The following is a 27,186-nucleotide window of genomic DNA, read 5'->3' on the forward strand; positions in this document are numbered from 1 at the left end:
TGGTGAGCCACAGACATGAAACAAAGAATATTCATGAGGAAAATTTTTCTCAATGTGTCGCTGTGAGGCTGGAAAAGAAAAGACTACCATGTTCTTGATATCATCAGGAGCCAAAGTGCAAATTTCTTCATCAAATCTTTGTCTCAGCTGCCAGGCACACTTTTGTGTGTCTGTATCTGGACTGATTTTACTAGAGGGCACTCGTTTCTGTTCCTGACTGAGGGTGGAGTCACCTCATGCCCTAGGGAAGATGAGTTCTATTTTGTGCCTTCTTCTACATAATAGATCCTTGTGGTGTTGGTGTGGGGATTGAACTCCTGACTTGAAGTGAGAAATCTTATATCCAAAACACTCCACTGCAAACAGTTAGTCATAGGTATCACTAACTTGATTTTATTTTCAACCAGTTTACCCTGTTTCTCTACTGTTGTCCTTGAAGTCATGGAGGAGCTTTGTTGAGTGATGCAATTTAAAGATATCAATCCCAAAGAAGAAATGATCTTATTAGTTCGGGAACTAACGCGATTCTCCTTATCCTATCAAAGCATGAACTGAATTCAGTATTGTAATCAGAAGCATTTACTCAGGAAGAGCTAGTCACCATCTGCTGTAGATTAAACCTTGCAAGTAGAATGAATTAATTACCTTTGTCGCCTTCGCTTTCAAAGGACAATCTCCTTCTTCGAAGCTTACAGGTGTCCCCTTCAGAATCATTTATGGATTGGGACTGAAGCAAAAGATCAGCCTTTGTTAATGGAGCTCAAAGATAAACATAGAAAGTTATGCAACACGAAGATGATGCATGATCAGTGAACTCCTTACTGTGCCATCCCCTCAACCCTTTAAATCTCAAGAACTACATTTTTGGCCTATAGCTACCATTTTTTTTTTTGCTTGAAAGGTGCCTCTAAATTGTAAAACAGATTCATAGTAAAACAGATTGATTGATTCTAGTAGTTTCACAATTTTATTGGGGGAACCATGTTGTGTAGAAGCTATAAGTTAAGAACATTAGGATCCGAAATAAGAAATACTCAAGTTAATAAAGATAAAAAAAGAACATTAGGATCCGGCATTAGCATGTAGAGAAAAACTTTGAAAATTAACAATTCCTTAAAATCACTCATTTTCCTTCAAATAATCTGTATATATAAACCAAGAATAAGAATTTCTCCAAGGTCAAATTTATTTGACCCTTTAAAATAATTCAACATCTTTTAGGATTGAATTCCTACCCTATAATTTACTAGTTTCAATATTCAAGTGGCCTTTTCTCTAGGTAATTAATATTGATAAATGTTTGCTGCAGTAAATTGCCTTTCAGAAGCATTTGGGAGATTTTAGAATGGCATTTCAGAGATGCGCGGATCAACATTGGATCTCTACCTTTGCACTTTCGTGTCTCAGGTTGAAAGTCAGTTCTAGATTTGTCAGAAAGTGATCAGAAAATTCCGGATACATATCCAAGACCTCTAATAAGTCTTCTCGCTGAATCTTATGCAGGTCACAATACGTGAGCGCTCTCACATCTGCATTAGATTTGCCAGGCTTGGCGTAAAGATGAACCATTTCTCCAAAGATATCATTTTTTCCTAAAAATTAACCAAAAGAGGAGGAGGAAGAGGAGGAGGAAGGGGAGGAGGAGGAGGAGGAGGAAAGAACAAAAGAAAGAATGGGAAGAAAAGAAAGGGATTAATTACGTTTTTTCTTCATAAAAGTAGAATGGGACACTGATCAACTGACAAATCATTGGACCAAAGATCTCAAATGTGAGATCCTATACCAACTGGTGCATGGACAGCAAAATTCCATGTCTGGACCTATTGTTTGTTGAATGTAACTTTGCTGTTATAAATCTTTGGTTCTGTTATAATCTTTTTCATTTCTTTATGTTGCTAAACATGTAGAATCTAGAGAATGTCTTTATTTTCTTACACCCCCGAGTGCTAGTTATGGATCTTGCTATATGGTTTTCTAAATCTACTTCCAGATAGAAGAGTTCTGAGGCTGTCAGTCCAGGAATTTGAGGGACTAAAATGAGTTAGATTCATGGTCTTTCTGTTGAGCAGGATCCTGTCTGGAGCCTTTGCTAACTATCAGCTCCACCATTCCTCAGCACTCAATGACATGGTCAAGTGATATCAATGTACCTTTTTTCCTTCAGGTTACCAGTTTTGGATTTGCCTTTAATGTATATATTCATGTGCTTAAAGTATTTAGTTCGTTGTCCTCTCTAAATATAATCATGGTTTTGCTCACATTCTCTTTGCTCTGAAACTTTGTGTCCTTTGTTCTTCCACAAATACGGTGGTCCTCTCTCTCAGCTCTCCATCACTCCTGCCTAACCATGTACTGTCTGACATTCAGTGTATTTTCTGAGGACCATGTAGGGGCCAGGCTCTGTGTCAAATGTTTGTGTATATTATCACACTAACCACAAAATAATTTTGCCAAGATGTGGTTATTATCCAATATTTGTAAATATCGAAAGAAGATTAAAGAGGTAAACTTATTAGCACAACATCACTTTATGGTTGGGTGGAGTGGAGGAAAGAAAAGCAGGCAGGATTAATATCCATTCATTTTGACATTAGAATCAATATCTTTATCTGCCTAAGTATCGAATCCTCCAATAGTTTCCAATTTCATGGCCATTGTTCCGTTTTTGAGTATCAAGGTACTTGTGTGGCATATGCCCTTAGTAAATACTGGTAGGGTATTTTATAAAGTCACTTTTAAAGGTCATTAGTAGCAGTAAAATACAAAACAGTAATTTCTTCTCATATTCTCAAGGTTCTTTTCAGATTAAAAAAGAAAAATCCTCTATGCATTATGTTAGCTTTTATATCTCTAACTTTGGGAGCTATCAAGGATGTTTAATGAAAATAAAACTCTAACAAGTCAGAAAGTGTTTGAATGTTCTTATTTTAAATTGAGAACTTAAGAAAAAGTCAAAAGCAATGTATCAATATGTAAAAATTGTATTAGAGAGAAGACATTAGGCATGGTTTATATAAACACTTATAGACCTTTGAAAGGAAGAATGAATAATAATTTTAATGTTAACTTACATGGAAATGAAGACAGGAAAGTAGAAGTTCTTGAAGTTCTTAGTTTGAATGGCTTAGTCTAGACTTTTTTTTATCGCTTTGAACGGTAATAGCATTGTGCTTTTATTTTAATTACCTTCCACGACTGTACATGAACAAGAAGGAAGTGAGAAGCACTCTATAGTCACTGTTATCTAAGCACAGAGACTAGTTGTTGATCATCCAGAAGCCATGATAGGCTGGCTTGAAGATCAGCCTCTGCTTTCCATGGTAACACACCAAGAGAAGCTGTCAGTGCCAAGCCCAGAGAAAACGCTCCCTTGAGACGATGATTTAGACTATTTTTATTCCTTGGCTCTTTATTGGTTTAGGAATCAAAGTTCACACCATCTCAATTTGGGGAATTTTTTAAAAAAACTGTAATCATAACAAAATTATCAAAATATCAAGGGAATCATTTAAACCTCTTTGTTTGGCATCCAATGAGCCAGACTCTGGCTCTGTCTAACAATGAACAGATACTACTCTGAGTTAATGCTCAGATGTGAGCTCTGAGAGCTGAATGAAAAGAAACCGTTCAACTGCATATATCAATTGAAAGATTGATAGATTGGCTTGAACCTAGGGTCTTTACTGTGCGAGGCAAGGTCTCTGCCTCTAATCTACACCTCCAGGCCCACATGCCTAATATTTAGTGGAACCGTATATTAAATCTGTGGACAAAGAGTTAATTTTCACAGACAGTGGAGGTAGTGTTGCTGTTGGGAGACGGAGTTTGATCCTGTAGCTATGTAGCCAGAGAGAATGAGAATAGACTTGGCTTTTTCTGTTTCTCTTCCCATCACCTTAACAGTTCAAAGAAATGTTATGAGTTCATATAAGCAGGGGTGGTTTTTAAAGAGACAGGTTAGACTAAACATGGACTTTTCTTTACATACAAAACCACGTGTTACTCATTTTGTACCCTATCATCCCTAGTCCTGAAAATATAATCACAACTTCATTCTACAAGGACTCCAATTTCCTTTCTAAGCATATAGTAAGTAAATGAAATTTATTTAGATATATGCTTATCTCATGCTACTGTAGAAACATGTTAATTAGTATGTCTACATTGAATATTTCATATTAAGATGCTAAGGGATCGACCCCAAAGTCAAGACCACACATGAAAAAAAATTGACTCTTTTTTTCAATTTGGCCTCAATGTCTACATAGCTGAAGAGAGTCATGAAGGTATTTAAATAGTAAACAAAAATGAAGACAACCAGAAAAGACATTTCTGCAAGATTAATTCGATATACGTTTGAATTGAAATAAAGCTTTAGAATGATCAGCGCTAGACTCCTTAGCAACCAGTCTTTTAATCTGTCATTCTAAAGTAATGATTGGTTGCAACTACTCCCACATCAAGTTGTCATTATCCCAGGCTAAAACACTCACCTAGAATAGCTACCACTATGTCATCCTTGAGGATTTCAATGGAGCCTCTGGATAAGAAGTACAGTGCAGTTAGGACGTCCCCACAGTGAACCAGGGTGTCTCCTGGAGGGGCATGGGTGGTTTTGAACTTCATTGCCAGAGCTCTGAGGCAACCTTTACTTGCTCCTCGAAAGGCTTTGCAGTTTTGGAGCAAAGTCTGGTTTAGATGCAGGCAAATGTCAGCTTGTAAACATTCCGGAAATCCCTTTAAGACCTGAAAGGAAACAATTGAGAGTTTGATACTACCGGAGCACCGGACAGTTCAGCTTGAAATAAAGTCTATATCTTGCTCACAGTCCTGCAGGTACAGTAATTGCCACAAGAGTCTATATGTAACGCATCAGATCCCTTAGTGAATACTTGGTTTGATAAACACGTCAGGAGTTTGAACTCCATATTATCCTGTGAATTAACTGCAGATCGTCAACTCAAGGCAAACGCTGTCTCATTAATATGTCTACACATGTCTCATTGCTTCCTTTCCTCTGCCTTAGGGCATGTCATATCATATCGTGCTTGGGTAGAACGCAACGTGACAATCAATAGGAGACTGGTGAAAGGCAATGTGACTCAAAAGATGAGACACCTTTTGAAGCGATTTCAAGGCAATTTAAATGTCCACCATGGACCTACATCTAAGTCGATGCAGCTATTGCATTTGCAAATATCATAACCAGAGCAAAGTTCTTAGCCAACTCTACTTGGAATAGTTGCATTTTCTGTACACATTATTTACACTAGAATTTTTGACAAACACTGGAAATGAAAGGCGAACAGTTGATGTACTTTGAAAGTAAACTTTAATTTTTAGTAATGGAAATGGTGCTATTTTTTTGAAAGCTTACTGGTTAATTTAAAACCTAAGGAACAGGCTAAACAAAACTTTTCTTGATGAATGTCCCTCGATTTGAATGGAGTAAAGTTATTTTTACAAAATTATCAGTACACCCTCCATTAGCTCTTTATGTCTTATTCTCTGGGGCATCATACAAAGGTTTTACGTTCTATACTGACTTTCCCCTGCAAGTATAAACAGTATACTTCAGAGTGGATGGGGGGAACACTGTACAGAACAGTTACAGGGTGATCATTCATTAGGTGATTTTTCCTTTTTTCTGATATTTATCGGCTCAACCTTAATATATAATTCAATTTAACCAAAAGCAATCATAAATTCAGCTATAAGACAGTGCAGATGTGTTTAGTCTATAAACCTAAAACTGAGTTATATTTGAGTCAAACTACGATTGTCAGGGTTTGAAATATTAAAACAGCTACAGGGATCCAGCGTCAACTAAACCACCATTTAATGGAGCTGCCAAATTGACTATGGTGTAACAGGAAAGGATTTCTTTTTTAACAAATATGAAGCACTGCAGCCACATTAGTATTTTATTATTAATTTTTTGTCCTTACTTTCTTCACCTACAGAGAGTAAAGTGTGTTTTGGAAGAAAATCTATAGAAATTGCCACAGTTTGACTCTTGTGCAAGTCACTTCACCCACCCATGTTTCTCTGCTCCAAGATTAGAGTCTTCACAGTACTGACCTATGTGGCCGCTAAATAGTATGCCAAGCACGAGCTCTGCTTCCTCAATTCCATACTGCTAACCCTTTCACCCTGGAGGTTTTCTGTTAACCTGACCTGACTTGGATCCAGTAGAGTTCAAACCTCCCACTTGTAAGACTTTCTGAGCATGCATCCTCAAATTCTCCCTTGCCTATAACTTCAGGCTTCATCTGCATGAGTAGACTTCTCCCAGTTTGCCTGGTTCGGCTGAACCTCTCTAATATAACTTGCCAGCAATTGCCCGGTTCTGCTTCAGAAACCTAGTGGTCTTACATCCGTCTGATGGGGCCCCACATAAACTTAGTTGTCCTCAGGGAACCAATGGATAACTGAGGTCTTCTATCATCTACATTTGAAATGGTTGCATTGAATTTTTTGGCAAGTTGTCCAAGCTGGAGACAACCTTAGTTTGGACACTATTTTTCTGAATTCAGTGTGATTTCCCTTGGGGATTATACAGGAGAAGAATACCAGTGTTTACTGGCTTCTGCATGTGTCCTTTTTCTCCCTTGAAAGCCACTTTTGGAATCTCAGCATAACTCATAAGTGACAACTTGTGCCCCAAATATAGACAAATGGAGCACTATTCCAAATAACAAATTAGACCTTTTTCTTTCAATATAGCTGGTAAAGTGTCTTTCAATATAGCTGGTTGTGTGAAAACACAAGTGAGGGAAGCTATTTCTCCTATACAACTGGAATATTAATATTGACCTTAAAATAACTGCTTCTGCCATATTCCTTAAAATACCCATAAATATAGTCATCCCATCGTGTTTCTGTGTGTTTGTCTGCTGACACGCTTTTGGAGGCATGTTTCGATTTGGAAGATAGATGAGGCAGAGATGGCAATTCCGGTTTTCAAACCTGTCATAGGGGCTATGTGTTGGTCCATGTTAGTTCCACTACATGGACTGAAGTTCTTGACCCTTTACTTGCCAGTTCTGAGTTTTGTGGTTATTTCTCTGCAACGTAATATATTATTTTTCAAAAAAATTAACAACATTTGCTTCACAACTTTGGGTCAGTTGAGGCCATAATTAAAAAGGGTAACATATGTAAACTACCCATTCAACTCACAATGTATTTCTACATTCTTTAAAAAAAATCTGAGTACATATTTTCCTCCAAATAACAGATGTGTTCTCTTTCAGTAGTTTTGTTCTCTGTTCACTGAGCAGTGTTTAAATGTTTTGTACTCGAGCATCATTAGTGTGTGGATCCCTTCCACGGCATTTCCCTGTAATCTTATTTCCTATTTCTTACGTGTTCTGGTTCACATGGGCTTAAGCTTTGCTGGAGCTTGTCTTAGGTTCATAGTGAAAGCAGTCAGTTGATGGAGGACATTACAAATATAATTTAGAATCCCTGTCATCCTGGAACTCCCTGCAGCACCTGAAGGTCACTTGGGAAAGTTTCCACTGTGTGGTCTCACTTCCAGTCTTCATCCTGCTAGAATGGGCTCCACTGCCAAGCACTACATCCACCTAGAGATGCTGCAGAACCTCGTTTCTCACAGGTGTCAATCATACCGTCATTGCAAGACAGTTGCCTGCATACAGAAGTCTCACGTGATATTAACTTCTGCCTTTTTTAACATTTAACTTTTTATTGATTCTTTGTGAATTTCACATCATGCAGCCCAATGCCACTCTTCTCTCTGCCCTTTTGTACCTACCCTTCACTCTTGCAATCTCCTTCCCCCTCAAAAAAGAAAAAAAAATCTCATAAATCTCATTGTGGATGCTGTAGTTTGTCATAGTCAGACCCACAGTACACCCCTTTGTTCACACTTCATTGCTTGCAAATGTTCATTGCACTGAGTCATTGGTTTGTTTCGAGACCTCTGGCTTCTGCTACTCTATCAATATTGGATCCTTACTGGGACTCCTCTTGGATATCCTGTTGTTGCCCGGTGTCATGGGGATCATGCAGCTTTTGATCTGTAGGACCCACCACTTCATGGACTCCAGCAGTTCATAGATAGGGTAGATGTTGGGGTGGTCCAACTCAAAGCCCTAGATTTGTGCCTGTGTAGGAGCTGAGCTGATCAGCCTGCCAGTTCTCCCGTTCCCTCACCACTAAGGCGAGCTCTGCAGCACTGCCCTGGCCAACTCACCCAATGCCACAGCCAGGCAAGGGGTAGAGCCAATCCTCATGTTCTTGGAGCTGACTCACCTCTGCCCATGCCAGCAGGGACATTCTACTGTGCTGCCCAGGACAGGTGCAGAGACTGCAGTCAGCGGGAGACAGAGCCAATGCTCTTGACTTTAGCTATCGAATTTAATCACATCAGGTGAAACTGAGTAAGGCTTGAAATTCACTTGTTGAATCTCAGAGTAGCCCCATTGTTTGGAATACCCAAGTGGATCAGTGGTTTTAGAATTTGGAAATAACTTTTTTTAAATGGAGAGTTAACGGCTTGGATCATTAAAAAATATTTTTTAAACATGAGGAATAAGTAGGTGTTTATTCAAGATACCCCAATTCACTATTTCCATCTGGGTTGCATTTTTCATTTCCTACGTAATATGTCATTCATTTCTGCTTGCTTTTTTTGCTAAACTTCCTGAATTAGAATCTTTTCATTTACCATGGGTCTATGAACATCTTAGCAGGCCCTGTTGAAATAGATGAAAAGAACTGGAGTGTGAACTGTCTAAATACAAACAAGGACACCAGATGACTTAGTGATGGTGCCCTGTTGGCTGTCAAATTTGGATGCTGCTAAGGTACGTGTCACTGTCTGTTGTACATCTGAAGCTATTGCTTTATTGAATGAATCCAATTCTAAAGACTAAGAGGCCTCACCCACAATTAGTGTCATGGCTTGTACCTTAGAAAGTCAGTTCTTGTCTTTTAGTATACATATATATTCATGTATTTACTTGCATTAATACTTAAATAGCACCAAACACTACACTAAAAATAATCACAGTGAATAAAACCTGTTCTGAAAATGTACCTACCTAGTCTTCATGATAGATTAAACATAATTCTTACAGGTTTAATCAGAATTGGACACGGTGGTCTCCTGATAAACTAGAACATTTATGGTGAGCACTTTAATTACAATGGTCATTTACTGAAACTCCAAGTTATCAGTTAATTTGTGGTCCAGTTGAAGTCCTAACATCATTTTTCTAACCCTGCTGGTATAGGAAAAAAAATTTAAGACTGAAATGTTGCAGAAAAGTTTGCTCTGTGTTGGAAGAAACCACATACCTTTATCATATACGATGTAAAGCCATTTGTGTTTTGCCTTCTCTTTACTTGAATATGTGAATAAAAATCTATGATTCTCATAATAAAAAAATTTGTATAAGAATTTTCCCATTTAAATATGAAACACTTGCTGTGACTATTATATCAGGATTTTTAGTTTACTACTTGAGGACTCCAAACGTAAAGATCTTTGAACATAAAGAACCCATTAATAATGCAGTAGTACCATTAAAGGGAGGGGGAAATTGTTACCCTATGAACATTTGTGAAATGCGATCTGTGATGAATTCAGAGGCATGTGCTTTCATGGTAGCTTCCCTAATAGTTGTATATTCTAATACACTCTTAATGGCTTGAAAATATCTTCCTGCTATTTGTACTTAAACTAAACAAGTGTTACAGCAATTACAGCTGAGTGAAGGTTGAAGTTGATACAGACCTGATGCTTCTCACTTGAATATATATACTAATCAAAATGTTATAAACTTTTAAATTAGTAAATCCTCCATATAAGTTTTTACATCAATACCAATAAAACACTTAATGCTATATATTGGGTCACTATGAAAAAGAAATTTGATCTATTCTGATGACAATATAATTAAAGAATTATATCATAGATGACCTGTCTAGTTTTATATCACCTTGGCCAAGCTAAAGTCATTAGAGACGAGAAAAATGCCTCAATAAGATGAGGCTACAGGCAGGCCTATAGTGCATATTCTTAATTAGTGATTGATGTGGGCAGGCCCATACCACTGTGTGAGGTGCCATTCATGGGCTGGTGTCATATGAATGCAGGTTGAATAAGCCATGAGTAGTAAGCCAATAAACAGCACCCATCATGGCCTCTTTGTCTGCTCCTGCCTCCAGATTCCTACCCTGTTTGATTTCCTGTCTAGATTTCCTTCAATGAAGAACAGTAACTTTGAAGTATAAGTCAAATAAACTCTTTCCCCCTCAACTTGTTTTTGGTCATGGTATTTCATCATAGCAATGAGAATCCTAACTAAAGCAATAGTGACATTGAGTCAAAAAAAATTCCTAATCAGAAATATTGTTAATGAAAATGCTTGAATATGTCATTATTATAACATCTTCCATGAAGATAGGTGGGGTATTTATTTCCTTAATAAAATTTTACCTCATAGAAGAATATTTCCAAATTAAGATAATTTTCATAGTATATTGGCAGCAAACTGTTACTCTTCTATGGGACAAAAGATTCAACATTTGTTGCTTTCTATCTCTGTCTGAGAAACACTCTCACGAAGATTATATTTTTCCAGATTCTGTTTAAAAGAATATCAATAATGTAATTATTTTTACCCCAAACCCTTCCCAACCTTCTTTCATATGTTTCAAACCATTGAATTCACTTTCTGAAAAAAATTGAATATATTCCCTAACACACACTGTCTACCTTGTATGCTGTAGGCTCATGGAGGCTGTTGTATGTTCTAACCAGTGGCTTTTCATTCGTTTCAGCCAGTGTTCCTGTAGAAGGGAACATTTCCAAAGGCAGGCTGAAGAGAGCACATTTACAAGGCGGCCTGACTGAGGCAAATGGTTCCCTAAATAGCAGATTAATCATATGGACAACTTCGGTGTCTGTGTTAACTGTCATTAGGAAATGTCCTAGGGAAATTCTCTGGGTCATTAAATATACTTAAATCTTGACAAACTAGGATTAATCAAAACACAAATTAGCAACTCCCTGTGAAGTACTAATCCTCCAGCATGATTATCAAACGCATTATGCAAGTAATATATTAAATCTTAAGTCTCTGCCCTAGAGTACAGCTTTACAACTTGACAGCATTTTCCGAACTGCTGTTTTTATGTGGGCATTGAGATTTTGATAAATCTTTAGCAACCTGCGAGCCTACGAACCTTACATTTTATTTTGTTGTGGAAGCTAATCTCTTAGCATAATGTGTTTTGTAATCTCTAGGTCACCCCCTCTTACATCATTTCTACAGTTAGGCACTAAGAAATAGGAAACACACGCCTTTTATGTTTCCTTAGTGGATACATGTTGATTGCTACATTTTAACCACTGGTTATGATAAGTGAACCCTTAAGTAGGTTTAGCTCTACATATACACATCAATTACCCTAGTGTGAAGCTCCAATTGCTTTGACATCTACTTTTGTATTCTACCTCTATGTAGCTGATAAAAACAAGGAATCATTTAATATATGAGGCCGTCATTCCTTGTCAAACTGTTGGGGAAATTAGAGGATTGTGAATTCAGAAATGTGGAAACATTTATAAACACTGGGAAAATTCATTAATGTATTGCGTGTAACCTGCCAGCATTCAGTAAATAGTTTGTGTTACTTAAGATACAAAACCCTATCCTAGATACTTAGACGTGGCTAACAAAGCAGCAGGTCCTGAAGCAGTCTTGGCTCACCAATGATGACTTAAAAATAAAGAATGTGCTCTTCTCATATCCTCTTCCTTCCCTTTATACTCCAACTAGCACCACTGTTAGGACATTTCCTATTTTGAGGGACACTTAAACTTCAATATGACTCAATGAAGATAGGGTTAACAGTGTGGAATGAGGGTGATGTGTGGGCAGAAAGGAATCATTGTTTTATACTTACAAGTTCTCATGGCCCAGGCTCTGGAGTCTTTTGTTAATTCAGCAGAGTTTAGCTTACAAGGGGTGCCTCATGATTCCTGAGATGTGACCTCAAAAGGAATTCTTGAAACCATTAGAATTTCGGAGGGCTATAAGTAGGACTAGCAGCCTCAAGGGCACATTCTGAGTCTTCCCCTTTTATGCCTCCCCAACTAATTGAGAGAAATAGTAAAGGAAGGAATGAGAAGAGTGTAATTGTAGCCCCCTTTGCTGGTTATACTGCAAATAGTTTTTTTTTTGTTGTTGTTGTTATTTTTTTCTGAATGGATTGATTGTAGATGACCTAATCTTGCTCACATAGTAAGGGACAGAAAGAGCAATCTGCCAGGTAACAGGAGCAATGACACAAAATATAACCTTGCACTCAAAATACATTCTTGAATTTGAATCAAGTTTTATGGTCCTAGAAAGATTTCGCCTGTGCTATATTTCAGAACCAAATTTCTTCAACACTATGTGGAGTAACAGAATTTCAGTAGTCTCATTTTACAAACATAGATAAGATCCAACAATTAGAGGATTCTGTGGAAAAACTAAGATTCCAAACTTAGTCCAGAATTTACTGATTTTTGTTTAGTTGTCTTTCAGGTTGGACTTCTAAAGTTACTAGCAGTATTATAATGCATAAAGTATTTCCCGTTCACTTTTAGTAACCGATTTTGTAGATAATAAAAGGTCTCAAGTAGATGCTCTCTTCATTTTTCTACTCACAGGGATTGTGCTTTCCTCAGAAATATTCAGGTAGATGAAATACAATCATTATATTATTTTAAATATTTATAAATTTAAATATTTCTTCAGGTCTCCATCTGTGCCCAGAACTAAGGCTGTCCCACAGCCCTCTGGATCCAAATTCTACCTGGAGAGAGTTAGTCTTCCAGGAGTGCTCTCATTCCTAAATCCACAGGTGGGACTCCATTTTTGCTCTAATAATTGTCCAAAGAGGAGTGCACAGGACACAGGACAAAACAAGGTCAAAGGGATACAAGTTGGAAAGGAAGAAGTCAAAGTATCACTATTTGCAGATGACATGATAGCATACTAAAGTGACCCCAAAAATTTCACCAGAGAACTACTACAGTTGACAAACAACTTCAGCAAAGTGGCTGGATATAAAATTAACTCAAACCTATCAGTAGCCTTCTTCTATTCAAAGGATAAACAGACTGAGAAAGAAATTAGGGCAATGACACCCTTCACAATAGTCACAAATAATATAAAATACCTCAGTGTGACTCCAACCAAGCAAGTGAAAGATCTGTATGACAAGAAATTCAAGTCTCTGAAGAAAGAAATTAAAGAGGATCTCAGAAGATGGGAAGGTCTCTCATGCGCATGGACTGGCGGGATTAATATAGTAAAAATGGCCATCCAGCCAAAAGCACTCTACAGATTCAATGTAAACCTCATCAAAATTTCAACTCAATTCTTCATAGAGTTAGAAAGAGAAATTTGCAAATTTATTTGGAATAAAAAAACCAAACAAACCCAGGCTAGTGAAAACTATTTTCAACAATAAAAGAACTTCTGGGGTAATCACCATCCCTGACTTCAAGCTGTATTACAGAACTAATTGTGGTAAATACTGCACGGTATTGGTACAGAGACAGGCAGGTAGATCAATGAAATAGAATTGAAGACCCAGAAATGAATCTTCACTACACACCTATGGTCACTTGATCAAAGGAGCTAAAACCATCCAGTGGGAAAAAAGGACAGCATTTTCTGGTTTAACTGGAGGTCAGTATGTAGAAGAATGTAGATCAATCCTTTTTTATCTCCTTGTACAAAGCTCAAGTTCAAGTGGATCAAGGACTTCCACATAAAACCAGATGCACTGAAAGTAATAGAAGAGTAACTGGGGAAGAGTCTCAAATACACTGGCACAGGGAAAAATTGCCTGAACAGAACACCAATGGCTTATGCTCTAAGATCAAGAATTGATAAATGGAACCTCATAAAATTGCAAAGCTTCCTGTAAGGCAGAGGACACTGTCAATAGGACAAAATGGCAGCCATCTTATCGGTCTGAAAAGATCTTTACCAATCCTACATTTGATAGAGGGCTACTATCTAATATATACAAAGAACTCAAAATGTTAGATTCCAGAGAACCAAATAACCCTATTAAAAGTGGGGTACACACACGGTATGCACTCGCTGATAAGTGGATATTATCCTAAAATCTTGGATTACCTAAGATACAATTCACAGACCACATGAGGTTCAAGAAGGACAACCAATGTGCAGTTGCTTCAGTCCTTCTTAGAAGGGGAAACAAAAATATTCATAGAAGGAAATACAGAGACAAAGTTTGGAGTGGAGACTGAAGGAAAGGCCATCCAGAGATTCCCCACCTGGGGATCCAGCCCATATACATACAGCCACCAAACACAGACAATATTGCTGATGCCAAGAAGTGCATGCTGACAGGAGCCTGAGCATATTGCTGTCTCCTGAGAGGCTCTGCCAGAGCATGACAAATACAGAGGCGAATGCCCACAGCCAACCATTGAATTGAGAACGGGGTTCCCATTGGAGGAGTTAGAGAAAGCATTGAGGGAGCTTAAGGGGCTTGCAACCCTCTTAGAACAACAATACCAACCAACCAGAGCTCCCAGGGACTAAACTACCATCCAAAGAGTACACATGGACTGACCCATGGCTCCAGCTCCATATGTAACAGATGGCCTTGTTGGGCACCAATGGGAGGAGGAACCCTTGGTTCTGCTAAGGCTCGATGCCCCAGTATAGGGGAATGTCAGGGCCTGGAGGTGGGAAGGGGTGGGTGGATGGGTGGGGGAACACCCTCATAGAAGAAGGGGGAGGAGGAAGGGTTAGGGGGTTTATAAACAGGAAACCAAGAAAGGGGATAACTTTTGAAATGTAAATAAAAAATATCTAATTTGAAAAAAAGAGAAAAAAATGAGGTACAGAGCTAAACAAAGAATTCTCAGCTGAGGAATATCGAGTGGCCTAAAGAAATATTCAACACCCTTAGTCATCAGGAAATGCAAATCAGAACAATCCTGAGATTCCACCTCACACTAGTCAGAATGGCTAAGATCAAAAACACAGGTGACAGCAGATGCTGGCGATGATATGGAGAAAGAGGAATACTCCCCCATTGCTGATGGGATTGCAAGCTAGTACAACCACTCTGGAAATCAGTCTGGCAGTTCCTCAGAAAATTGGACATACTACCACCTGAGGTCCCAGCTATATCACTCCTGGGCATACACCCAAAAGATGTTCCAACGTATAATGAGGACACATGCTCTACTATGTTCATAGCAGCCTTATTTATAATAGCCAGAAGTTGGAAAGAACCCAGATGTTCTGCAACAGAGGAATGGATACAGAAAATATGGTACATTTACACAATGGAGTACTATTCAGCTATTAAAAACAATGACTTCATGAGATTCTTAGGCAAGTGGATGGAGCTAGAAAATATCATCCTGAGTGAGGTAACCCAGTTACAAAAGAACATATATAATATGTGCTCACTGATAAGTGGATATTAGCTCGAAAGCTCAGAATACCCAAGATACAATTCACAGACCATATGACGCTCAAGAAGAAAGAAGAGCAAAATGTGAATTCTTTAGTCTTTCTTAGAAGGGGAGATACAATACTCATGGGAGGCAATACAGGGACAAAGAGGAACAGAGACTGAAGGAAAGGCCATCCAGAAACTGCCCCACCTGGGATCCATCCCATATGCAGCCACCAAACCCAGTCACTATTGTTGATGCCAAGAAGTGCTTGCTGACAGGAGCCTGGTATAGGTGTCTCCTGAGAGGCTCTGCCAGAGGCTTACTGATACAGATGAGGATGCTTGTGGCTAACCATCAGACTAAGCAAGGGGACCCCAATTGAGGAGTTAGAGAAAGGACTCAACGAGATGAAGGGGTTTGCAACCCCATAAGAAGAACAACAATATCACTCAACAAGAACCCCCAGAGCTCCCAGGGACTAAACCACCAATCAGTCTACCTGGGGGGGGACCCATGGCTCCAGGAGCATATGTAGCAGAGGGTGGCCTTGTCGGGCATCAATAGGAGAAGCACTTGTTCCTGTGAGGGCTTGATTTCCCCAGTGTAGGGGAATGCCAGGGTAGTGAAGTGGGAATGGGTGGGTGGGAGGAGAAGCATTGTCATAGAAACAGGGGGAGGGGGCACCAGAGAGGGGGTAACTGGGGATAACATTTGAAATGTAAATACATAGACTGTTCAATTAATAAATTCAAATATTATAAATATATAATACATTTGTAGGAAAAGTAAAACTTATACTGGCAGTTTTCAACTTATTGTAAAATAGTTTCGCAACAGAAATTTGTTATCTCGTAGAACAGATTCTGTCCCCATCAAATATATGACTATTACCTGGCATGCCAGCCTTTATAGGTACTGTTAGATCTCTGCATATTTCTGCTTCCACTAACCAAGGCAGAAGCCCATTGTGTATGTCCCTGCAGTTATTTCTTTCAAATTTATAAGATGTGGAACTATATAATTCAGTAATATAATACAAAAATAACCATGGCACAAAAGGGAGGGCAATTACCCCCTTTTTCCATTACGGGAATAAATGTGAATTATTTGGAAAACTTTGATAATGATAAGTCATTTAACAACTGCAATCAGATTGCTGAAGTAGATGTGGGCTCATATATTTGAAAAGCAGAAGTGTTATCATCCATAACCCGATCATAAATCATAAGAAAAAGAGAAATAAAAAAGTAATTGAAAAAATTAGCCACAAAAATCAGAAGTAATTGGAAATAAAGTCATATCTGATAACTTTCGGCTAAAGAAGGGGGTGATAAAACCCCCATTTTATGTCAAAACTCACAGGAAAATGCTTGTCTTCATATGAGTATCTATCGGTCACAAAAAAGGAAAAATTAAAAACTATGACAGAATTGAGACTAGGAAAACTATTAGCTTTCTATCCCCTTCCAGCAATAAGTGTGTTTATATTAAAACATCAAGAAAGGAAAACAAGAAAGGCAGCCTTAGGTGATGGTAGTGAGGAAGGACAGAAGGCAGGCAAAAACTCTGGATTCGGGAATGAGAGCAGAAAGAGTTGAGACTGCATCACGGATGAAGTTCACAGGCTGACCCCATTGTAGCAGGAAGATAAGAGCTGGAAATCTCCTCTGACAGATAATTGCATGCAAGGGACAGAACTGGAAATTTTGAATTTGCTTTGCATGTTGGACACAACATGCAAAGTATAACGTAAAATGTAATTATTGGTAAATTACTTAAATCTGTTACCTTAGAGTTTGCAGTTTACCTTAATTTTACAAAAATTCAAAAAATGCAAGGTATCAGGCTGAAAAACAGATTTTATGCAGTTGATGCCATTTTCTTCCTAGTCACAAGCAAAATACGACACAACCAATGAAACAAAGTCACAAGATGTAATGGGAGCTTTTAGAAACAAAGAATGATCCTTTAACTGCATTAGAAATGTTGGTAAATCAGGGGCTGTTTAAGACAATAGCAAAAAAAAACTGTCAAAAATCCATTAAGTAAAATGAATGGGTTCAAAATAGGAGCAATTTATAGTCTATTTGGTAGATAAAACCCTGACATCTGTATTGTATGTAGAGTTTTTATAAAATAAAAAATATGAAAAATATAAATAGGCAATTCATAAGAGAATATCTTCAAACATACTGTATATTCAGCCAGAGAAATGTCATTTAAATGATCCTAAATGCACCTGTTAAACCAGAAGAGATGAGAATAAAACCTAACACTCACTGCTCCTGAAGGGTGGACAGGTAAGTATTAGCATTCTTCATTGCCAAACAATAGCTATTAATATTAAAATTACTCACAATCTGTAGCTCAGAAATCTCTCATCTGGAAATCTATTTATCAAGGTTAAAACCATCAACAAAAGATATAAGTATATTTGCTTCAGTGTCACTCAAGGCAGAATGAAATTAGAATAAGCATGTATGTGTATTCACAAATACACTTCACACAAATACAGAATAATTCAATGTTATGTCATAAAAACATAAGCTGTTTTACCATTTAGAATTATAGTATATAAAATGAACTATTATAAGAAATTACATAATTTCATTTTGTAAAGAGGACTTGGATGTATTTTCACAAGGTGTGCAGTGAGAAACATCAACGTAATGTTAAATTTATATAGTTAAGTATATGATGATATGTATAATATATATGGAAATATATTAGAATATTATCACATTTACAGCAGAAATGAGAAATATGTGCAAGGTTATACACATGAGTGATGGATAATGTGTGCATAAATTTCTGATTTGGAGAGAGAAGATAGCTATAGAGGAATTTTAATCCAGCAACATGGCTTCTCTAACGAGGGATCATATCCAAAAACCTCCTAGATCTGTGTGAGATCTGGCTGGAGTATAGACATGCTCAGTACACACATTTAATCCCTACGAATGAAGCTAGGGTTAGTTTGTAGAAGGAAGCAGCTATATTTGAAAATGATGTCTAATTGAGAGGCAAAGTGGTGAATCAGTGAGCTTTTGACAGAATGAGACAGAGGTAGGATATGTCCATCTCTCATAAAAAACAGCACAGACAAGAGAGGCTACCTAAGAGCTGTACGGTGAGAGATAAGCTAGACACAGGTGATAGTAACAGTATGTGTGTGGCAGTTTTACCTAGACAGTAAAATAGAATCAGGCTGCAGAGAGTACAAGCTTGACACAGGTCAAGTTAGAATGAGCCAGCGAATGAGAAGGAGCCAGAAGGTTAGAGCACATTGACAAAGTTAGTATGAGGCCAAGCAGAGCAATTTAGTGAGAAGCCAAGAGAAGCAGGATTGAGTCAGTCAGTTTGGAGAAAAGTTTGAGCCTGAACAGCTGAGTTGAACCAGCTGGCCAACATTCAGAAAGAACTAGAAAAGGTGAGCTTAATCAGAGGTAAGCCTCCAAAATGGCAATTACATCTGGTGAATAAAGGATACTTTTAAAGATAGCAAGGATCAGTGATGAAATAATAATCTTAATATCTCACTAAAACCCTTAAAATAATGTTGGAAGACCCTGCTGTTAAGGTCACAGTCCACCATATCCTGAGAAGTGCTCTGAGCTCAGTATGAAATGGAGGCTCTCTTTCTCAGTGGGGCTTCCTCGCCTCTGTCTGCTCTTGTCTGGAGAGTGTGTCTAAGCACAGGTGCCTGACCTTATCTAGAGGATGACCCTGCACAAAGCTTCCTGCAAGCTCTCCCTTGCTCAGCATGCAAGTTCTATTCACCCTTTCTGCCATATGATAGTTAGGTACTGTGTTAAGATTAATCAATTCTTCTCAGAGCTCAACTTCCTCTCTCCTGATGAGAACCTGTCCAGCAGGTTCCTGGAATTCCTCTTTATGTAAATGAAGTATTCCCAGGCCTTCGCCCTAGTCAATAACATATACCCACCTTGGAAATTCCTAACCACTACTACCTAAGATCTATATAGTCCTATGTAGCTATAGGTCTGTGTGGATAAAAGGAGCACTATTACAAAAGACAGCTTTAACTTGAAAATCTTTGGCAAGGTTGTATAAGTCTAGAAGAACAACATTGATTGCTTGATTGATTGACTCATTGATTCACTGATTCATTGATTCATTCTTCTCTCATATATTGTATCCCTAACTCAGTTTCCCCTCCCTCTATACCAGTATCACAGTTTCCCTTCTTACCCAGATCCACTCTTCTTACATTTGCCTTCAGGAAAGAGCAGGCATTTCAGAGATGTCAACTGAAATATTATAGGTAATAAGTTTGATGACCAAAATGCTGTATTTGGACAATATCTCTTATTGAAAAGATCCAAGGTAACTTTTAAATGCTTTTAAGCAGAAGGTTGTTAAAAAGTTAATAGGACTTTGAAGATTTGAGCTAGTTGTAACCTGAATGCCTTCTATTGTGGTTTACTTTTCTTAGTACTTAAAGGTGTTATGCCAGGTGCCAAGGGAGAGAGGAAATCACTATTTCCTCTCAGCTGTGATACCTCTGGCCCAACAATGACCCCCATGGCAAGATATCCCTAATAGTACGATAGTGGTACTTATATCTTAGCAATAAGAAATAACCACTTAATTGATCTTCAGGTGCACTCATTGAGAAAAAATCAGGCCTGGTTTAAAAAAACCTAGTCAACTACCTAGTGGCTTGTTAGTCCTTAGATGGCAGCCTACTATCATGACTGTACTAGCCAGCACAATTCCTAATTCACTTTAAAACCCATCCATCCATCTATCTATCTATCTATCTATCTATCTATCTATCTATCTATCTATCTATCTATCTATTATCTGTCTATCAATCCACACCAAGGATGCTTTTATTTGCATCAATCAGAGATCATCAGAGAAAACTGCAACTGGTTATAATGAAAGACTCAACTGATTTAGGGGAGCCCAGTACAGATGTACAGATACATAGACAACACTGTCCCTGAATCGAAGGCTTAGGGAACATCATGTGAAAGGGAGCAGAAAAGCTGTATGAGCAGAAGACTGAAAGTCTTTGGGAAGATCCTGACTCCTAGAAATGATAGGGAGGCTACATTCACAATGCCTCAACAATATGGCCGCCTAAACAATCCTGGAACAATGACAACACGAACAGATACGCTGTTGTGGATGGGGCAAATCTCACAGAGTCCAACCCATAGAAAAGAACTAATGGCTGCTGAGAAAGGAAGAAATATGTTTTTAACTGCCCCTTAATTAGTATCCAATACCTACACTAAGTGGTCAGCCCTGAAATTATATACATAGAAGCAACACTAAATGGACTCACACTGTTTATTTATACATACATACATACATACATACATACATACATACATACATGTGTGTGCATATATAACAATAATAATGAAAAAAGAAACTATTAGTTTTGATCAGTGATAGAAGAATGGGAGGGGTTAGAAAGAGAAAAGGATTTTAATTAAATATTTTTTTAAAACTTGTGTGTATGCACATGTTATGTGTGCTTCATACATATGAGCAAATGAGCATGCAAAAGGCCAAAGTAGGGTGTCCAGTAGCCTCTCCATCACTGTCTTAATTCCTTCAAGTCTTTTCACCTGGCTCTCTGGCTAGTGATTTCCTGGGATCCACCTGTCTCTACTCCTCAACATCGAGGTGACAGACACACACACACACACACACACACACACACACACACACACACACACACTGATGCCTGGTTTTTCACACTGGTGCCAGGGATTCAGAATCAGGCCCTCATGTTTGCACAGTAAGTACACATGTACACTGAACCATTTTTAAACAAATTTTTATACCCTGGAAATTTACAGTGATTCTATAACTTCTATTTGAAAAAAAAGGGGTTGAATCTTAGGGTTTCTTTTGTTGCAGTGATTTGAAAAGTCATTCCTCCAAAGTAGTATATGTCTAGTATCAAATCTATAATCTATGGGAGCCAATATACTTAATAAAATATTGCTAAAATATTTATAGATTTCAATTCTGTATGGTAAGGCAGATAGGAACCAGAGGGAAGGTAACTAAGAAACACATTGCAATTAATCCCCTCGTCATGTAAGAAATAGGTCACAGAAAAGAAATGCAATCAGACACATGATGAAACCTAGCACGTGATTTTCTTTTCTTATTATTATCAAAAATTTAAAATATTAAAATATAATTCTGTCACTTCCCTCCCCTTTCCGCTCTACAGCCCCTCCCACGCCCCCCACTTTCTTTTCTCCAGCCTCACTATTATCTACATGCCCCACAGCCCCCCTTAATCCAAGAACGTCTCCATCTGTTTATGCCAGGACTAGCCCATATACTTTGCCCATTTACTGGTCCTGTTTGTGAAATACTAAACCAAATAGCCCGCCTTTCTGACGTAATATCCTCCCCAGTTCTTCAGATATGTAGTCAAAGAGACTCGATTCATTACGAGGCTGGGTTGATCATCAGTTCGAATGCTATCTATAGAGACCTATTAGGAGTGGCCCCTAGATGTGGAGAATAGAATTCTGGTGTACACTAAAGCCTCTGTCTTGGAAAATACCACCGAGACGTCTTTGTCTTTGCATTTGCATGCTTTGGTTTGCAGAAAAGAAACAGAAGACAGAGAGAGATTTCTGTGTTCAATTAAAATAACCACATTGAGATGGAGTTCTGTGGCTCTTCTTCTCCTGTGGCAGCTGTTCCTAAAAATGGATACATTTGCTTTTCTTCCGTGAGCGGTGTAAAGCATCCCTATTTGTGAAGACTACCGGTAGAAAGGGCAAGATGAATACAACAAAGATAAAAGTGTCTTAGCATAGTACCAAACTCCACCAGCTGAAGTGAAGCGCTTCTTGGGAAAACACCCATCAGATTGTCTCAAAGCATAAAATTCTGGTGGGGGGGGTAGTAGGGTGGTAGGGTGGTAGGGTGGTGGGGTGGTGGGGTTGTAGGTAAGGAGTTACACTTCTTACTAGTAGGGTCACGATAGCAACTAAAATATACTTTGAGGCATATCTATCATGAAAGATGTAATTATTCTGCACGTTTACTGTCAACGTATTCACATAAATAGCAATATGTCTACAACTAGGGAAGTATGTATCTGAAATTTCTGTACTATCACTTTCCTATCCTTATGTAATAACATGGTTTGGATGAATTGTTTCTGCTTATTTTCATCCCCGAATTGGTAAAGAATAAAGCCTAATGTATTAGGTAGAACATGTACCTGTTGGTTAATAACAATTCCCAGCGCACTGATTTGCTTTTCATGGGAGAGAGTTTCAGATATCCCTCCCACCCTCCCCTCTGTGACACTGAGGATGATCTGAGTTCATTAAGATAGAGAAACGCTGTGTCTTTCTAGTATTTATCTATAATAATATTTCCAAATACTATTTTATTACTGAGCTTCCACGAACTCTGTGTAGGGAGTAGTGAGTGAAGGAAGCCCCAGCGAATGGTTTCCTGAGTGAGTGTGAGATGCTGACACAGGACCAGACCAATAGAGGAAATGGTAAAGCTTACTCCTTCCCCAGAGTGATGTTCAGAGAGAAGTGGCAGGCTTCCCTCTTGGTCCCTGTGGCTGCTGATAGTGTGTGCAGAAAATGTCCACCATAACTCTGTCTACCTGCTGATGTTACAGCCTGAAGATTGCCCGTCTGAAGAGGCTGTTCCTAGTGAAGTTAGCTGAGCCTATCCTTTGATTCAGCTATATACCACAAATAAACCCTGCTTCTTTGTTTTCCTGTATCTAACCCTGTCTCCTTGTTCAGCTATGAACAATAACCCTGCCTTTCTGTTCAACTCTCCATAACACGCTGAGCCTCAGGGTGCTGTGGCTTCTCCAGCCGAGAGCCATCAGATCCCAGCTTTCAGGGTTTTACACTTGTCTTTCCTGTATTCTCTAGGCACCCCAGTCGTGTTCCAGTCTTTGGAGGCTGTGCAGCAGTTCTGTTTTTCTGCTTCCCCTTTTCTTTTTTATTGGCTTAACCTGTATTGACAAAAGAACAGGAAGCTGAATTGGGTTTGAATGACTCTGCCTCTTGCTAACTTACCAAAGAAAGTGTTTTATAGCATGTCATTCCCTTCTGCATCAGGAACTACACTCAAGGGTCCTGTTCAAACAGGGTCATTATTCTGAGGAGTTGGAAAAACAAATGAAGACATCATTTTTCCTCTCTATTGCTGTCAGAGGAACATTAGTACGACATGGAGAAACTGAAGCTCAGGATGTATTCGTTGCCTCAGTGATGTGTCTGCAGTAGCCGTTGATCTGTTTAAAGCCCTAGGGCAAGCTGTCACTTCTTCCCTTGGGTCAAAAACTGCTAAATAAGCTGGGTGTGGTGGCACACATGTCTTGAATGCCAGCACTCAGGAGGTAGGAACAGATAGATCACTGAATTTAAGGCCAGTCTTGTCTATATAAATAATATCAGGACAGCTAAGGCTACATGGGGTCAGGGTGGGAGCAGGGAGGACTCACTGCATTGTGGTAGGTCTGTATTAACATCTGATGATGTAGATCAGCTGTAGATAAGTCATTCTTGCATGATAGGTAGCTGCCGTCATTTTTAAAGATGACGGAGTGACTTGTCACCTAAAGACACCAGATGCCCGCTTTATGCTCTTTATTGGTCATGTCAGGGAGCTTCAGATGTTTCTGTTATTATTATTATTAATTATTAATATTATTAATAATATTATTAATATTATTATTGTTTCTCTATGGTGGTATTTTAAAGAGGTTTTGAGTAAGTAGCACAGGATGGGCAGAGGAACTTAACCTTTTTAAAAGTATATGTTGCCTAAGAGACTGCTATGGAAAGAGATGAAGAGGGACAAACTTGTCTACTAATATGCTTCTCAGTGTAAGTTTATAATCTACCCTTTTTGTAGAGATAGGAAAACTGCAGATTGATTAATCACCACGTAGATGAAATTATTATCTTTAAAATATTTGTTACATTTATGTGTGTGTATGTATGTATGTGTGTGTGTGTGTGTGTTTGTGTGTGTGCATGTGTGCACCTTATAGGACACCTGTGGAAGTCAGAGGACAAGTTCTATGAGTTGCTTTGCTCCTTCCACCACATGGGTCACATGTATAGAGCCAGTGTGTCATAGGTGTTCATCAGGCTTGGAAGCCAATGCTTTTACCCACAAAGCTGTCTCACCAATTATAAAATATCATCTTTAGTGCAGTTTGTAATGTTATGTATAAAGCTCAACTCCCAAATGATAACCAAATGATAATCCTATTTATTTGTAGGAAACAAGAAGATTTCACCAGTCCTATGGTCCATTATCATGTGTAGGCAAGCATTTGCCAAACTGGATGACCCCTTTTAAATGGATAGGTCAGATATGCAGACACTGTTTTAAATGTATTTGTTATGGTTCTGTGTCATCGATCAACCAAATGTTCTTCATTGACTGTGATTACAAATAAAAGGATTTTAGAAGAGGTAAGAGGTTAAAAGTGCAGATCTGAAGTGTGGATACACTATTTTTTAAGTTTTTCTTTTATGTCAGTGACAGTATTTACTGTAAGGATTGTTTTTACTTGACTTCTGTAATGAGTACAAGTTCCCACTATTGCACTTCACTGTGATCTGTCAAAAAATATGATCTGAAGAGCAAAGTCTGTCCCATGTGAAATTGTTTAAATAATGGCACATAATGATGGTTTTATCTCTCTCTCTCTCTCTCTCTCTCTCTCTCTCTCTCTCTCTCTCTCTCTCTCTCTCTCTCTCTCTCTCTCTGTGTGTGTGTGTGTGTGTGTGTGTGTGTGTGTGAGAGAGAGAGAGAGAGAGAGAGAGAGAGAGAGAGAGAGAGAGAGAGAGAGAATGTGTGCAGGAATGAATACACATGTGTGGAGACCAGAGGTTAAACACGTAGGTCAGCCTGCAGCCCTTGCTCACTTGGTTTACTGAAGCAGGGTTCTCTAATTGGCCTCGGATGATCTTATTAGGCTGAGTGAGCTGGCAGGAAAGTCTACCTGTGGTGGAGTCATAAGGAGGAAGCACTACTTTTGATTTCCTTTTCTTTTTCTCTTTTGAATGTGTTATGGGCATTGAACTCAGGTCTTCATGTTTTTGAGACCGACTGATTGACCTTCCTGATCCCCCAGTGGGATGTGCCATGAGTACAATTTGATGATGAACACAGAGATCATTTCAATACTAGTACTAGAGGCTACTCTGCTAGGTCATTGGAAAACTAGAAGAGGTATGAAAAATAAGGAACATACATCTTTGGTTAAACTATCCCTTAGGAATAGCACTAGTCCCAGCTGAGTGGTGGCACACACCTTTAATCCTAGCACTCCAGAGGCAGAGGCAGGCGGATGGCTAAGTTTGAGGCCAGCCTGCTCTACAGGACAGCCAGGGCTACAGAGAGAAACCCTGTCTTGAAGAACCAAACAAATAAAAAGAAATAAAGCAGCAGTCCCAAGAAATAGGATCTCTATCCTTTGTTAAACAGTCTATCATTTATCAGCCTTTGTTCTACTTTGTCTTTATATGACACATCTTTTAAGAAGTGTGCTATGTCACACAGAGTATCATTGTGTTTGGAAAAATGTTTACCCTTTGAGGCTGACTCTTCATTGAAACATTCAAAATCTCTGCTTGTACGTCTCTGTTCTTCTATCCCCACCCTCTTCACCATTTACCTAGAGTGTAGTTAATGTGGGAGCTTAGACCATACAGTACAGTGCTGGTAAGTTTTCTCCCTTATTCCAGAAAGCCATCTTATTGGGAGATTAGCTCAAAGATACTTGTGTCTGCAGATCTCTGGAAAAAACAGGAAGGTTACACACACAGGATTGTCTTTGCAATGGGAAAGGTGAATAATCTGATCTTCCATGAGGAAGTTGAGAATGGCAAGTCATTATTAGCTTTGTGCTCTGCATTATCTGCTGGGCCAGGCCACGTCAAACATCTACAAACAAGACCAGAGGTGACTAGTAATCTAAATGACCCCAATAACCAGAGGTTCCCCCAAGCTCAGATAACCAGGACCACAGGTGACCACAGCCCAAATGAGGTCTATGCTATCTGTATAACTGGGACCAGGCCAGACCCTTAGACTCTTAAGCTAGAGCAGGTAGCATATCTGTAGAACTTATCCTCTGGAAGAAGTGATATGTATCATGAATTGAGTTTCAATGTAATTACACTGCTTCTTCATACACCAGGGAATTTATTGTACCAGATTGTTTTGTCAAATTATACTGGGCTTAAGTCAAATTATACTGGAATAAACCTCCTGTTATTAGATTCCTTGAAGTCTGATACAGGTTGATGAAGTCAATCTGCACCTGGTTTCCATTCTTCTCTTTGCTGGACTTGCTTCCCTGCCTGACTACATCCTCACCCCCACTTTCCCCTACCTGTGTTCAAAGTGATTTTATCTGTTCACCTTTCTGGAGAATTGGTTTCTTATCTTGCTATTAGTCCAGATACTTTCTATACTCATCTCTCAAAATTTTCTTTGTTAAGCAAGCCTAACAAAAATACACTTATCTTTATCCATCCTGCCCACCCTAAAAATCAACTAGCTAAAAATGTGCGTGAATGGATTAAATCAGTGTGTGTGTGATCTTGGTCTCCTGAGTGTGTTTCCTAGAATTGCGTTCTCTACAATGAACAATTCTAAAATCCATGCAGTAGATGGGCATCTGAACAACATTTAGT

At 38.6% G+C, this 27,186-nt stretch overlaps 1 protein-coding gene across 5 annotated transcripts in view; it reads right to left on the bottom strand.

Annotated features, from left to right (window-relative positions):
- Positions 1-27,186, bottom strand: part of Kcnh7 (potassium voltage-gated channel subfamily H member 7) — a 493,051-nt gene that overhangs the window by 42,438 nt on the left and 423,427 nt on the right. For 4 of the 5 annotated variants that reach the window (XM_063283033.1, XM_063283031.1, XM_006234269.5 and 1 more), the window contains 3 exon segments: positions 4,494-4,746; positions 1,387-1,592; positions 646-727 (listed from right to left, as the gene is read on the bottom strand). In XM_063283033.1, coding sequence (XP_063139103.1) covers positions 646-727; positions 1,387-1,592; positions 4,494-4,746 — 541 coding nt within the window. 5 annotated transcript variants of the gene reach the window in all.

Source organism: Rattus norvegicus, chromosome 3 (assembly GCF_036323735.1).
Source record: "Rattus norvegicus strain BN/NHsdMcwi chromosome 3, GRCr8, whole genome shotgun sequence".
Classification (NCBI taxonomy): Eukaryota; Metazoa; Chordata; class Mammalia; order Rodentia; family Muridae; genus Rattus; species Rattus norvegicus.